At 39.7% G+C, this 13,527-nt stretch overlaps 1 protein-coding gene across 6 annotated transcripts in view; it reads right to left on the bottom strand.

Annotated features, from left to right (window-relative positions):
- LOC136848721 (transcription factor E2F5-like) overlaps positions 1-13,527 on the bottom strand; it is a 96,840-nt gene that overhangs the window by 50,777 nt on the left and 32,536 nt on the right. For all 6 annotated transcript variants that reach the window (XM_067121246.1, XM_067121272.1, XM_067121257.1 and 3 more), the window contains exons 3-4: positions 8,458-8,641; positions 1,521-1,665 (exon numbers count right to left, since the gene is read on the bottom strand). In XM_067121246.1, the coding sequence (XP_066977347.1) occupies positions 1,521-1,665; positions 8,458-8,628 (316 nt within the window). In that variant the 5' untranslated portion in view covers positions 8,629-8,641. The remainder of the gene's footprint in view (positions 1-1,520; positions 1,666-8,457; positions 8,642-13,527) is intronic.

The following is a 13,527-nucleotide window of genomic DNA, read 5'->3' as shown; positions in this document are numbered from 1 at the left end:
TTCATGGCTGACGTACGTTCTGTCCAGCAATTTTTCCCAGAAAAGGTCTGTCTCCTCAATATTAAAAAATTGCTGAAGGGTATAACCAATCTTATCTATGAATTCCTTGAGCCTCAAGAAATTTTTCAGCTGCTGCTTTGTTGGTGCTCACTGCCTCACCACTTACAGACACATGATGCAAGTTGGCTCGTTTTTTGAAGCGATAAAACCATCCACGACTTGCAGCAAATGTTTCATCTTTAGTACTTTCACCAGCCTTAGCCTTCAAGTCATCGAAAAGGCTTTAACCTTTTCCTGAATCAGCATGAGGCTAAGCAGTACAGACCTTTGTCTCTGGTGTTCCATCCAGATACCCAATAGTTTCTACCAACCTCCCACTTCTCTTACTTATAATTTAATTGTTGATTGCATTGGCACAGCACTTTTCAGGTGCTCCATAATTTTATCTTTGTTCTTCAAAATTGTACCGATGGTCGAGCGATTCATCTTATAATGGTGCGCTATGTCAACCATTACAGTATTTTACCACTTTCTAACTTCTTTATTATAGCCACTTTAGTTTCCACTGAGATGGATTGCCACTTTTCAACACTACCACTTTCACCAGTGGCCTTGCGCTTGCCATTAGCCATGATATATTAATGGATGTGGGAAACATTTCACAAAAATGCAGAATGAATCACCACAAGAGATGAAATCATAGCACTAGCATGCAGTAGGTACAAAAAAGCTGGGATGCATAGTGGCGTCAGCTACGGTGCTGTCCAGCATGGGTAGCGACAGAAATTGTAACCAAGTTAAAGCATGCCCTAACAAAAAAATTTGGACTTGTGGGTCACAGCCTGGAGCGCTCCAAACAAAAATTGAATTTATAAGCACAGATGTTCGTATCTTTGAAAGTTTGTAAGTAGAGGAGTGTGTATATTTGAGAAAAAAGCAGTCAGTCCTAGTACTTCTCAATTAAAATCTTGTCTTTTATTATAAAGTCTACTTTGATTATATTACCATTAGTATCTTAGTGATGGCAAAATGATCAAGTTTCTACCTAGAGTTTAAGATAAAAAAGACTAAGATTTTAATGTTGAAACACTAGGACTAACTGCTTTTTACTTGAATAGGCCTATACCACTTAATACTGTCTGGTAAGTTGCAATATCACTTTACATATAGTATCACAGCATAGTATTGCCTGCACCTCCCTCCCCCTCTCTTCCCTTACTATGTTGATACTATGCTGTTCGGTAGGGTAATGTGTAAGTTTCAAATTGTTAAATATTCAATTGTTTATATTAAATAATGGCAAATTTTGTGACTACCAAATACTGCGTGGAATTTCAGGTTTGGGTGTCACGAGTTCTAAGTAAATTTTCAAATCTGAGCAAGGCTAGTGCTCTTGACCACTACAAATTTTAAAGTACAACTGTATTATTAATTCTACCACCATGTCATACATTCCAGTTCAAAAATGCTACCCATAAAGAGCAATGTTTATACAGAAATCAATCAATTTAGACAAATACCTGGAGTTTTCCGCTTGGACGGTGATGGACTGTAGTGGGTGGCAGATACAGACTTTTGACGTGCTCGTCTGGGAGTCTTTACAGGAGTACGAAAACCTTCTCCATCAATGCCTCCCTCTTCTAAAACAAGCCTCCTTTTGACACTCTGAAATTACATTTTATTTTTATTGATTATCTATTACAATCCTTTTACAATGTACCAAACAATGAGCTCTACTGAATTTTCCATAAATGCACTACTAACAGTTCACCTGTAATTTTAACAATTGCCAATGCAGTGCCTTGGCACCTGAAGATAATTTATGGATTATAACTTCATCACATACCTAAATTTTAAACACATTTGACAGCTACTTCTAAATTTTAGTACGTATACACGTCCCACTCTATCTACATGGGCAAGAATCATTTTAGTAGCCCTCATTAAAAAAGGCAGGCTCTCACTCCTTTCCTGACTCACATGACATCCAAAAGGTAAGTACATGTTAACTTTCTTTGGAATAAAAAATTCCTGAAACACTATTGCCACAAGAGTGGTGGTCATGCTGAGATATTGATGGGAAAGGTACAATAATCCCGCAGCCAGACACTACCTAATTAGGTAAGCCACCTTTGAACCACAAAGAATATACATATACAGCAGGTCTTCGGGTTACATCGGAGATCTGTCCCTACACCCATGATGTAAACCAACTTTAACCTGGTTACATCAGAGATCTGTTCCAACACCCATGATGTAACCCAACTTTAGGCTTAAGTCGAAACTTAAGGGTATCGGCGGCCTGCGATTTTGGTGATATTGGCTCAAATTCATTAAAATTAATTATCGTCATATTTCCACAGATCTGGGTCCCGGCCATTGCCACACATAAGATAATATTGATACGAAGCCTTTTAAACGGTTTAAAGGCCAATTTAAAGGCCACACCCAAGTAGAGAATTAAGGGTCTGGTTAGGGGTGGTTTTACTATTTCATTTTGCATTCATTCTTCAGGTATTTGTAATTCTTTTCATTGCGTATTCTTTCGTATGCCGTACAATATGTTTTCCTGATAGAGATGGCAACGCTTCCCAGGACTGAATAACGCAAGCCAGTTGTCCGGAGAGAGAATTCTTATATTTCTTTGATGTAATCGTGTATTTGTTATTTTCAATCCATTGCAACACTTCTTCGGACTTTTGGACGTCAGTTGTGTGTTAAATATATATATTACCAACATGCCAAAAAAGTTTAGTAAGCGAAGGGAAGCAAGCTCTTGCAATATCAAAATTTATCTTGAAGGTAAAAGTATAGACACAGCTAATGTTATGGCTTCTCACAAGTTGCCACCAACCACGTGTGCTGAGGAGATGCCAAGTACTTCCTATTACGAAGCCCGCTCCGAGTGAAATCTATTATTCCCTTGCAAAAATATATCAAGATGATGATGATGATGATGGCACCGACGACTTTGTTTTGAAGTTATCTGATGATGAGGAGAGGGAGGAGGAAGAGAATGAGCATTTTCAAGATGTAATTGCTGTCCCTGACGTAGCTTCTGGAGATATGGAAGCTGCTGGTGCTCTCGCATTGTGGCAAAGATCACTAGACAAGGAATTCATATATAAAGTATTTGTTGGTGAAGGGGATTCGACAGCATATAAAGGAGTATGCAGTTTGAATGAGGGCACTGGTCCTTATGGCACTCCATATCCAGTGCTCAAGGAAGAATGCATAAACCACGTTCGGAAGAGGATTGTCTTTTGTCTTATGTCCTTGAAAAAGATACACAATATGTTTCGAAATATGTAACAACGACAAACAAAGTTATGTTTAGGAGTGAGCTTGGAGGACTCAATAAATTGAGTGATAGCACAGTCATAAAGATTGGAACATGATATCAGCTATGCAGCGAGTTCATTGCTGCCTATTATGAGAAAAATGACAGGAGAAAGCCTGAAAGGCCTTCAGATGAAAGAGAAGACCAGGAAACAAATGTCTGCTATGCATTCAAGAAAGCAAAAGAAGCAAAGAACATCAAAAGGAGAATATGAAGGAGGGGCTCATTAGCCTCCTAAAAACCTGGCAGCACAAGTCAAGTGGCATTCTATGATTATCCCCAAAAATAATATAAACTATTTTCGTTAAGTGATAAATGTTTTTTTTTTAGAGGGAATAATATATCTCTTATAAAAGAGAGGGGAACAAGTGCCATATAGGCTTTTCCAAGAAACTTTATATGCTTCTAAAAGCAAAATAAATGGTTAGCAAATCTTTAACTGCATTTTTCTCAAAACTTACTTTTTCTACATTCAAATTCCAAAACTCCTTATTTATGAATGGATTTTAAAAATCTAAAAAGCAATTTGAACAGAGATAGTGAGAGAACACATCGGCAAATTTATTTTCTTTTTCTCTAAAAAATTTTTTACCAAGATTTAATATATAATTTTATGGTATTTTTATTGTACTTTTTAAAATATTTTTTAAAATAGCATACATCACATATTAGATTTTTGAGTTTGCCGTTTTATTTGATAGGAACTAAACTTCCTGCTATTACTTTTGATTTTAAATTGAATAATAAATAAAGAAGGAGATGTACTTTAAAAAAACACAAAAAATGTTGTTTAAAAGAAAAATATTCGTTAAAAAATGTTTTCATCCAATTCACCTGAAATTTTGTATGCATCTTCGGTCAAACTAGAGGTAACACCTGTGGAAGTTTGAACACCATCACTCAAAATTAATCCCCGACCCCGCCGATACCCTTAAGCATACATAATGAAGTGAATCACTAAAAATGAAAAAAAAAAAAAAAAAAAAAAAAATAAAATAAAATAAATAAATAAATAAAAAGAAAAAAATTCCTGAGCACATAAATACAGCATTAAGGGTAAATATTCTCCTTACATTTACTCCTGTGATAAATTACAGCATAGTAAATCCCCCTATTCGCGGGGGATGCATACTGCACCCCCAAGCACATAGCTAAAATCTGTGAATACTTAAAACCCCTCTAAAAACACTTAGAACTGCCTATTTTGATAGTTTAAACAAAAAAAAACCAAAAACCCTAAAAATGCTTATACCTGAGTATTTTAATAGTTTTATCACAAAAAGTGCATTTATTCATGAAAATTATATGAAAATACAGTAATCAGTGAATATTTCTCAGTGAAAAATAACGCAAATGGGCAAATTTTCCACGAATAATGTGTATATGCATTCCACAGAGAAATCCGCGAAATAGGCGAGTCCACGAATAGTGAGACCACGAATACGAGGGGAGGGGTTTACAGTACAGAGAGAGAGAGAGAGAGAGAGAGAGAGAGAGAGAGAGATTGAGATTTACATCGAAGTCTAAGCAAAGTATAAATGGATTCTGTAAGTGAAATAATGTTTTATTGACATTTTGCTTTTTTTTTCATTAAAGGGATACATATACTGAGAGAGAGAGAGAAAAACTGAAGTGTTTACATTGAAGTCTAAGCACAGTAACTAGCTGGGAAGAGACGGGGCAGGCGTCGTTAAACTAGCTAGGGAGGAGAGTACGACTGTTGGTTTTGTGTTGCCTACGTATAAAATTCAGATTTTAAATGTTTCTAAGGTGACTGAGATGAAACAACAGTGATAAAATATTCTCTTGTGTACTGTTATAATAGATGTGATAACCATAGAATCAACTAAACTTGTAATGAAGTATAGTACAGTGAATCAAAGAAAAAAATATGGCAACATGTACCTACTTATGCACACACTCAATTTGGGATAATTGTTTGTTTTATACAGTACATATTACGATGATAATAGACCAATATAATAATACTGTACAGTATAAGTGGATTCTGAAAATGAAATAACATTCCATTGATATATTTTTTTTCTTAATAAAGATATGGAGAAAGAGAGAGACCTTACAGACCTTACAATTCGTTCGGGTTGCCCCAGGTCGCTCAGTGTGAGGCACCTTTGATGTCTACCAGAGAGTTGCTAACGCATCTTCCGGTATATTTTGCATCTTCCAGTCTTGGATGGTCTGGGATGCATCTTAGATATTTGTCGAGCTTATTCTTAAACACATCTACGCTCACTCCTGTTATGTTCCTCAGATGAGCTGGTAGCACATTGAATAGACGCTGCATTATCGATGCTGGTGCGTGGTGGATTAATGTCCTGTGTGCTTTCCTTAATTTTCCTGGTATAGTTTTTGGCACTATTAATCTACCTCTGCTTGCTCTTTTTGATAATTTTAGTTCCATGATGTTTTCGGTAATTCCTTCTATCTGTTTCCATGCTTGAATTACCATGTAGCATTCTCTTCTCCTTTCAAGACTATATAAATTTAAGAATTGTAGTCTTTCCCAGTAGTCAAGGTCCTTAACTTCTTCTATTCTAGCTGTAAATGACCTTTGTACACTCTCTATTTGTGCAATATCCTTTTGGTAGTGTGGGTACCATATTATATTGCAATATTCAAGTGGACTACGTCGACGTTTATAAAAGCATAATCATGTGTTCAGCTTTTCTTGTTTTGAAGTGCCGAACAACATTCCCATTTTTGCTTTGCATTTTGCCAATAGAATTGCTATTTGATCATTGCATAACATATTCTATTCAACATCACACCAAGGTCTTTAACTGCTTCCTTGTTTGTGATTGTCTCATTATTAGGTCCTTTATATGCATATAGCATTCCTACTTTATCACCGTAGTTCATTGATTCAAATTTATCAGAGTTAAATACCATCCTATTTATCTCTGCCTATTTATATATTTTGTTTAGGTCTCTTTGTAGCGAGTTTCTATCTTCATCACAAGCAATTTCTCTACTTATTCTTGTGTCATCTGCAAAACTTCTTACTACTGAGTCCTTAACATTACTGTCTATGTCTGCAATCATAATCACAAACAGCAATGCAGCTAACACCGTACCCTGTGGTACACGGATATTACCGTAGCTTCATCCGATTTCTCATCGTTTGCAATCACTATCTGTTTTCTATTTTGCAAAAATCCTTTTATCCATCTTCCTACTTTGTCAACAATGTTATGTTTTCTCATTTTTTCGCTAATATATTATGATCTACCTTGTCAAAAGCTTTTGCAAAGTCTAGGTAAACCACATCTGTATCTTTTTCATTTATCATATTTTTATATATGCTTTCATGGTGGACTAACAGTTGGGTTTGTGTACTTTTTCCGGTACAAAACCATGTTGTCCTATATTGAAAAATTTATTTTTCATTAAATGTTTCATTATATTTTTTCATTACCCTTTCATATACTTTCATAATATGAGATGTCAGACTCACAGGCCTATAATTACTTGCCTCTAGTCTTGAACCACTTTTGAAAGTAGGAGTAATATATGCTAATTTATGCTCATCATAAATCTTGCCTGTATCTATACTTTGTCTTAATAATATTGCTAAGCGACTTTGCGATTGAATGAACCACTTTCTTTAACAATATGGCAGGTACTCCATCTGGTCCTGCTGCTGATCCATTTTTAATTTCATTAATAGCCTGCACAATATCGGCTTCTGTAATATCTATATCTGATAAGTATTCAGTATTTTCATCTCTTATTTCTGTATCATTATCTTCATTGTCAATTCTAGGTGTAAATTCACTCTTATATCTTTCTGCTAATATGTTACATATTTCCTTTTTTCATTCGTCAATCGCCCTTCAATTCTTAGAGGGCCTATTTCTACTCTTATTTTATTCATCTTTTTGCATAAGAATAAAAAATTTTAGGGTTTTGCTTGATATTTTGTAGTGTCATTTCTTCTAGGTTCCATTTTTCACTTTCTTTTGATTGTATAATCTTTTGTTCTGCATTTTCTATCTTACTTTTTAGCTCCATCACTTTCCATGCATTCTTTTCTTTTGCAAGAGCTTTTTTCCACTTTCTAATTTTCTGGAACAAGATCCTTCTGTCTCTTGGAATTTGTGACTGATGCTTACTTTTTTTCTTCGGTATATATTTTTCCACTATTTCCTCTAATATTTTATATAATATATCGGTATTTACCTGTATATCATCACTTACAAATATGTTTTCCCATTCTTTGTTTAATTCTTCATTTATTTTTGACCAATTTATATTCTTACTATAGAAATTAGAGAGAGAGAGAGAGAGAGAGAGAGAGAGAGAGAGAGAGAGAGAGAGAGAGAGTACATCGAAGTCTAAGCGCAGTAACTAGCTTGGGACGAGACAGGACAGGCGCGGTTAACTAGCTGGGAAGGAGAGTATGACTGTTGGTATTGTGTTGCCTGCGTATGAAATTCGGAACAAGAATTTTTTAATAAATTTATGGGAGAATGGTGAGGACGTAACCAAGTCAGAAAAGTCTGCCTTAAGCTTGGGAGCCAGTGACCTGACACCGTCTTCCCGTACTCCGGCACAGGATGACGTTATTCTTCCACTCCTCACGTCAACTACTTCCCGCGCAAAGTTTGAATTTGTCTGAATGATGGATCAAGAATTTTTTAATCAATTTATGGGAGATGGTGAAACGTAACCACGAAATGACAGATTGAAATGACATAAAACGAGAACTTACTGTACTGGTTCATGTGTTGTCTCCTGTTCTTTATTGCCAAACCCTATGGGTATCCAAAATAAAGAAAATGGTTAACCAGTGACTATTCCTCAAGATCAAAAATTAATCTGGGTTGTTGGGGTTTATTTATTAGTTGCTAACCCATTTTGTCACCTGTCAATTTCTTTTGTAAGCTTCTTTGAGGATGAACAGTGGCTGCGCTCAGTGGCTATCAAATATACTTTTTACTGCATCAGAACCTGTTTTAGCCTGATATTTTATCTTATCTCCTAATGCCACCTGGCTATTTTACACTACATGAGCTTTAGCTAATGATAAACTAATATGTAAAACCTAAATTATAAAATACTCTTCCTATTCCTGGATCTAAGAAAAGATAACTTACCTGTGTGCGTCCAGGAGTAACTGGAGACTCTTGGGCATTACTAGGAGTAATAGGAGTGAGACCATATCCATGATCCAAAAGTTGTGTGTATGTCATGCCATCACAGACACTGAGAACTGTACCCCCAACCACTGACAACCCTCCTGAGGAAGGTGTCCCCACACTTTCCATTTCTTGTTTACACCTGGAATGAGTTTTAAAATAAGTAAAATATTCCTAGAGTTCCATCAATAAATAAATCTTGACACAAATACCATATGCATACCAAGAAAATCAATTTCTAGAAAAATAAACTAATTCATGTTTTTCTTTTTACTTTTTAATGTCAAAATAAACAGTCTGGCAAAAAAAATCTTTGATAAGTTTCCAGACAATTCTGTGAGCTTATTTCAAGACCCTGTCTAATACTATCTGTAACTGAATACTGTAATTTCCCCAAGAAAATGTTTAAATGTTCAGTATATGATTTAATATACTCTACTGTATATTCTATACACACAATAACAAATGTATGTAAATCAACATTACATATCCAAATAAAAAAGCTCCTTTTAATCCCCTTTTCTTTTAAAAACAAACTATTTTTTATTGGATCACTACAAAATTTTTGGAATCCTTTCCTAATGTGAGGAAGGTGCCCAAGGACTTGTACGCCAAGTCCTTGAGATGGAAGGAAGTGAAGACTGATTGTTTCTTCCAGATCCCTGCTCTCAGAACCTGGAGGATAGAGTGGTTCTTTTTGAGTGCTACTGAGGGTCCAATCCCCCTTTATTCTGTCAGGGGCGCGTTACTGCCTGGACAGATCTGGTACTACCTGATGATGACTGCTCTCTACCAAAAGATGGTATTTCTCAAGATCTCCCTTTTCTCATGGCCAGTACTGATAAAGTCTCCTACAAGTTAGCCTGTGTAGAATGGGAGGGGGGTTATGCTTGAGATAGATTCTCAAGGACCTAACTGGACACAGTAGCATTTTGCCTTTGTCCCCTCCCCCCTGCCCCCTACAGTCTTTGAAAGAGGGGCCAGAAAAACTTTTGAACTGCCAGCCAGGATCACAGGGTTCTACATCTTCACCATGAAATCTGGTACAAAAGTTAGCCTGAGGGATGACCTCCCCTGGGTGTGTGAGGCAATGTGTGAGAGGGCATGCAGTTTCCCTACTATCCTGGTTAAGGCCAAGGTAAGGCAAAACACTGTCTTGAGGGTCAGGTCAAAGTTTGATGCATTCTTGGGGACTCACAGGGCATCCATCTCAGGCTAGCTAGGACCTCAGTGACATCCTACACAGGGGGCTTCAACTATTGTGAGGCACACTTCTTTTCAAAATGTTTTACCATGGCTGACAGTCCCCAAAAGGTTGAAAGGTCTATTGAGCAAGGGCAGCTCTTTACCTCTTGATCTCGGTCATGGAAAGGGCCTCCTCTTGACATAAGAAGATGAGAAAATCTGCCTCTTCCTTTATAGTTGTCTTGAATGGATTAAGACAGATAATGGAAGACCTTCCATTTTCCCTGGTACACTCCAACAGATGATGGTCTGAGGAGGCTGGAGATGGCACTAACAACATTCTGGGAAAAACCTTTCTCTCTGAGGAGCTGCTACACAGACTCCAACCATGAAGTTGGATCGAGGTTACACTGGTGGTACTGCCCATTGAGTTCTTGCCTCAATAGTGGCAGTAGGGGGAAGTTCCCTTGGAACATCCACTAGCAGGTGGAGTAAGTTAAAAAAGTTAAGTATACCTTAGTTTTACCCACTGAGCTGATTAACAGCTCTCCTAGGGCTGGCCCGAAGGATTAGACTTATTTTTACGTGGCTAAGAACCAATTGGTTACTTAGCAACGGGACCTACAGCTTATTGTGGAATCTTATAGCGAGAAATGAATTTCTATCACCAGAAATAAATTCCTCTAACTCTTCATCAGCCGGGGGCGGGCATTGAACTCGGCCCATCGAATGACGGTCTAAAGCTCAACCGACTCGGCCAACAAAGGGCTAGACAGTGTACCACTCTGCTTGGGGCCACCTGGGAGCTGCAAGTGTCATTTCTGTAGTTGGCTAAACAGGGGGAAGGTAATTTGTTTGCGATGCCCTGTCCCAAGGACCATTCTGTACCTAATATTTGTACTGCTCTACTTAAGCGGTCTGCCATGAAGATGTACCTAGCTGATCATGCCAGTCCCCAGGTCTCTGACCACTTGTGCAATGCCACTAGTTTCTGCTGTAGTGGGTACCCATACCCCTGAATGCCCTCTCCATTTAGATGAGTGCCCACCACCTTTGAAATTTGTCTGGGAATACCAGCAACTACAGTGGGGGTCAACTGAGTGGTAAACCCTGCAGGTGGATTTTAGGATCTCTCCAACACAGCAGTTCTTCTATGACCCTGACCAGCACCTTGATTGGCTGCAACAGGAGGTTCTTGTTCCTTCCTCCAAGTTGTTTTTGGCTGGCATTGGAGAGATCTAATGTGGGCTCTCCCCCTGGAGACTAATTTTTCCCCAGAGACAGGTGCCCAATCATGATCTGCCACTGTTCTGCTGGTTGCTGGGTTGAAGAAGTGAACGGCTCTTGAACCCCCACCGGGTTGGTGATCCTCATCCCGAGGTATTTGATGGTCTGCTTTGGGGAGAGGTCCTTGCCAAAAGACAGGACCTGGTCCCTGTGGAGTTCTGCTTTGACAACTGAGGATGCTAGGATCAGCCAGTCATCCAAGCATCTACAGTCTCAGCCCCTGGCATGTACCCATGGTGAGACTAGCTGGAACAATTGGATGAAGATTTGGGTTCTCTGCTGCCATTCCAAAGCAAAGGGCCCTGAACTGGTAGACTACTCACCAGGAGATAAATCTCAGGAACTTCCTGAACATCTTGTGGATGGGGATGTGCAGGCCAGCATCCTGCAGGTCTATGGATACCATATAATCCTTACTCTGATGGGGGCCATGACAGACTGTGCTGTCCCCATAGGGGAGAACATTGGTTCAGGACGGACAAGTCTATGACTGGACCCCACCCTGTGATGGATGCCAAGACTGACTGGGGAGTACCCTTGGGTGGTTGTCCAGGAAGTCTCACCAGGGAGCTCTCTGGTTGTATTTGTCACTGCTCTGCCTCATAGCATGAGGATCAGCGAGGCAGGGAGCAGAGTAGGACAAGGGCCTATCCCAAGATGTTCTACGGTCCCAGTTGGATCTGGTCCCCGAGCAGCGCCGAAGGACAGTCTGTACCCCTATCCTGAGATAGAACTGTCCCTTCCTGCACTCCATAGGAAACTGGGAGGGGTGGAAGTGGAACCGCACCATCTCACTGATTGGGCTCTAAGTGAAGAGGTGCCTGCCACTTGGGTTAACACAACTCCACCCTCTGATTGGAAGGGCAGGAAGCAGAGCAGGATGAGTCTGTACTTCCTGTCTCGGGATGCATTCCCACGTCAGATCTGCTCTGACACTGGGACAGGGTAGGGTCTCCTGCTGCCGAGACATCTAGTGGAGCTGCTACTACACTGCTGACGGTGGGGAAGACAGAGCGTGACTGTTGGTTCTCAGTTCCCACAGCCTCATCAAGTCGTGACAAAACCCTTGATGTCAGTTTTCGGAAATATGCCTCAACGTATCAGTGCAAAGGGGGATCACAAAACAACTCCTCAACGTTCTGTCAGGGACAGAGGGTGCAAAGGCCAACTTCTTGACCTCTGAGAACTCCTGGTTCAGCCTCTAAGTCACCGGATGTCTTTCCCCAGCCACCACGAGTCCTAAGCCACAGAGGGGCAGGGCAAAACCTCTCATCAGCTAGTTCAAAATCGAGGATACACCAGAACTTCCTGCTGTTCTGAACATTGTCTCTACTCGAGAGAGAGAGAGAATTCCTGTCAAATTTCTTGCAGGTGTGCCATTAACTAATGCATTTGATGCCTCCAAGAGTATGTCTAAGAAAATTCTAGCTGGATTTCTTTAAAGTATTCATTAACGAGACATCTAGTGGAGCTGCTACTACACTGCTGACGGTGGGGAAGACAGAGCGTGACTGTTGGTTCTCAGTTCCCACAGCCTCATCAAGTCGTGACAAAACCCTTGATGTCAGTTTTCGGAAATATGCCTCAACGTATCAGTGCAAAGGGGGATCACAAAACAACTCCTCAACGTTCTGTCAGGGACAGAGGGTGCAAAGGCCAACTTCTTGACCTCTGAGAACTCCTGGTTCAGCCTCTAAGTCACGGATGTCTTTCCCCCACCACAAGTCCTAAGCCACAGAGGGCAGGGCAAAACCTCTCATCAGCTAGTTCAAAATCGAGGATACACCAGAACTTCCTGCTGTTCTGAACATTGTCTCTACTCGAGAGAGAGAGAGAATTCCTGTCAAATTTCTTGCAGGTGTGCCATTAACTAATGCATTTGATGCCTCCAAGAGTATGTCTAAGAAAATTCTAGCTGGATTTCTTTAAAGTATTCATTAACTGACATGTGGGGATATCCTTACACAAAAGCAATTCACATGTTGAAAATTCTAGTCAAATTTCCTTAAAAAAACTCCTTAAATGATGGCTACTCATTAGGTAATGGTGCCTACCCAAAAGCATATATATGTCAGGGACAATTCCGATTAAATTTCCTTGAACCTCAAGAACCCTGACAAGAAATGGGAAACAGGAATACTCTAGGTTCTCCCACCGAGAGCAGTTCCTATGGCCCTGGGGTTTCTTCTCCAGGAGGGCAGTCTCCAACTCCTAAAACTCCCCAACCCCATTTCGATGTGTGCTTCTTCCTCGACAATAGGTTTTACTTCACAGTGAGCCCCCTTCCCACTGGTCTCGTCTAACCTCTCCCCTGGAGGAGAGAAGGTTCCTCTATGGACGCTGCTCCTGTAAGTTGTAATCTAATCTACTAAAGAGGAGCCACCCACAAAAGAGGAGACAAGAAGGGGAGGGACTGAAATTCTGTAGGGAGTCAAGATCAGGAGTGAAACATCTCACTCAGCTCTCCTTCCACAAGCAAGGAAGTTCTTTCTCCTTTCCCCTGATTGCCAGGTATCAAGAGACTCTCTACTCCGGGACTTGGGTGGGGGAGAGGGG

Source organism: Macrobrachium rosenbergii, chromosome 2, assembly GCF_040412425.1.
Source record: "Macrobrachium rosenbergii isolate ZJJX-2024 chromosome 2, ASM4041242v1, whole genome shotgun sequence".
In the NCBI taxonomy this organism is placed as follows: domain Eukaryota; kingdom Metazoa; phylum Arthropoda; class Malacostraca; order Decapoda; family Palaemonidae; genus Macrobrachium; species Macrobrachium rosenbergii.
The sequence above is the reverse complement of the archived record's forward strand: the minus strand, read 5'-3'. Positions and strand labels throughout refer to the sequence as shown.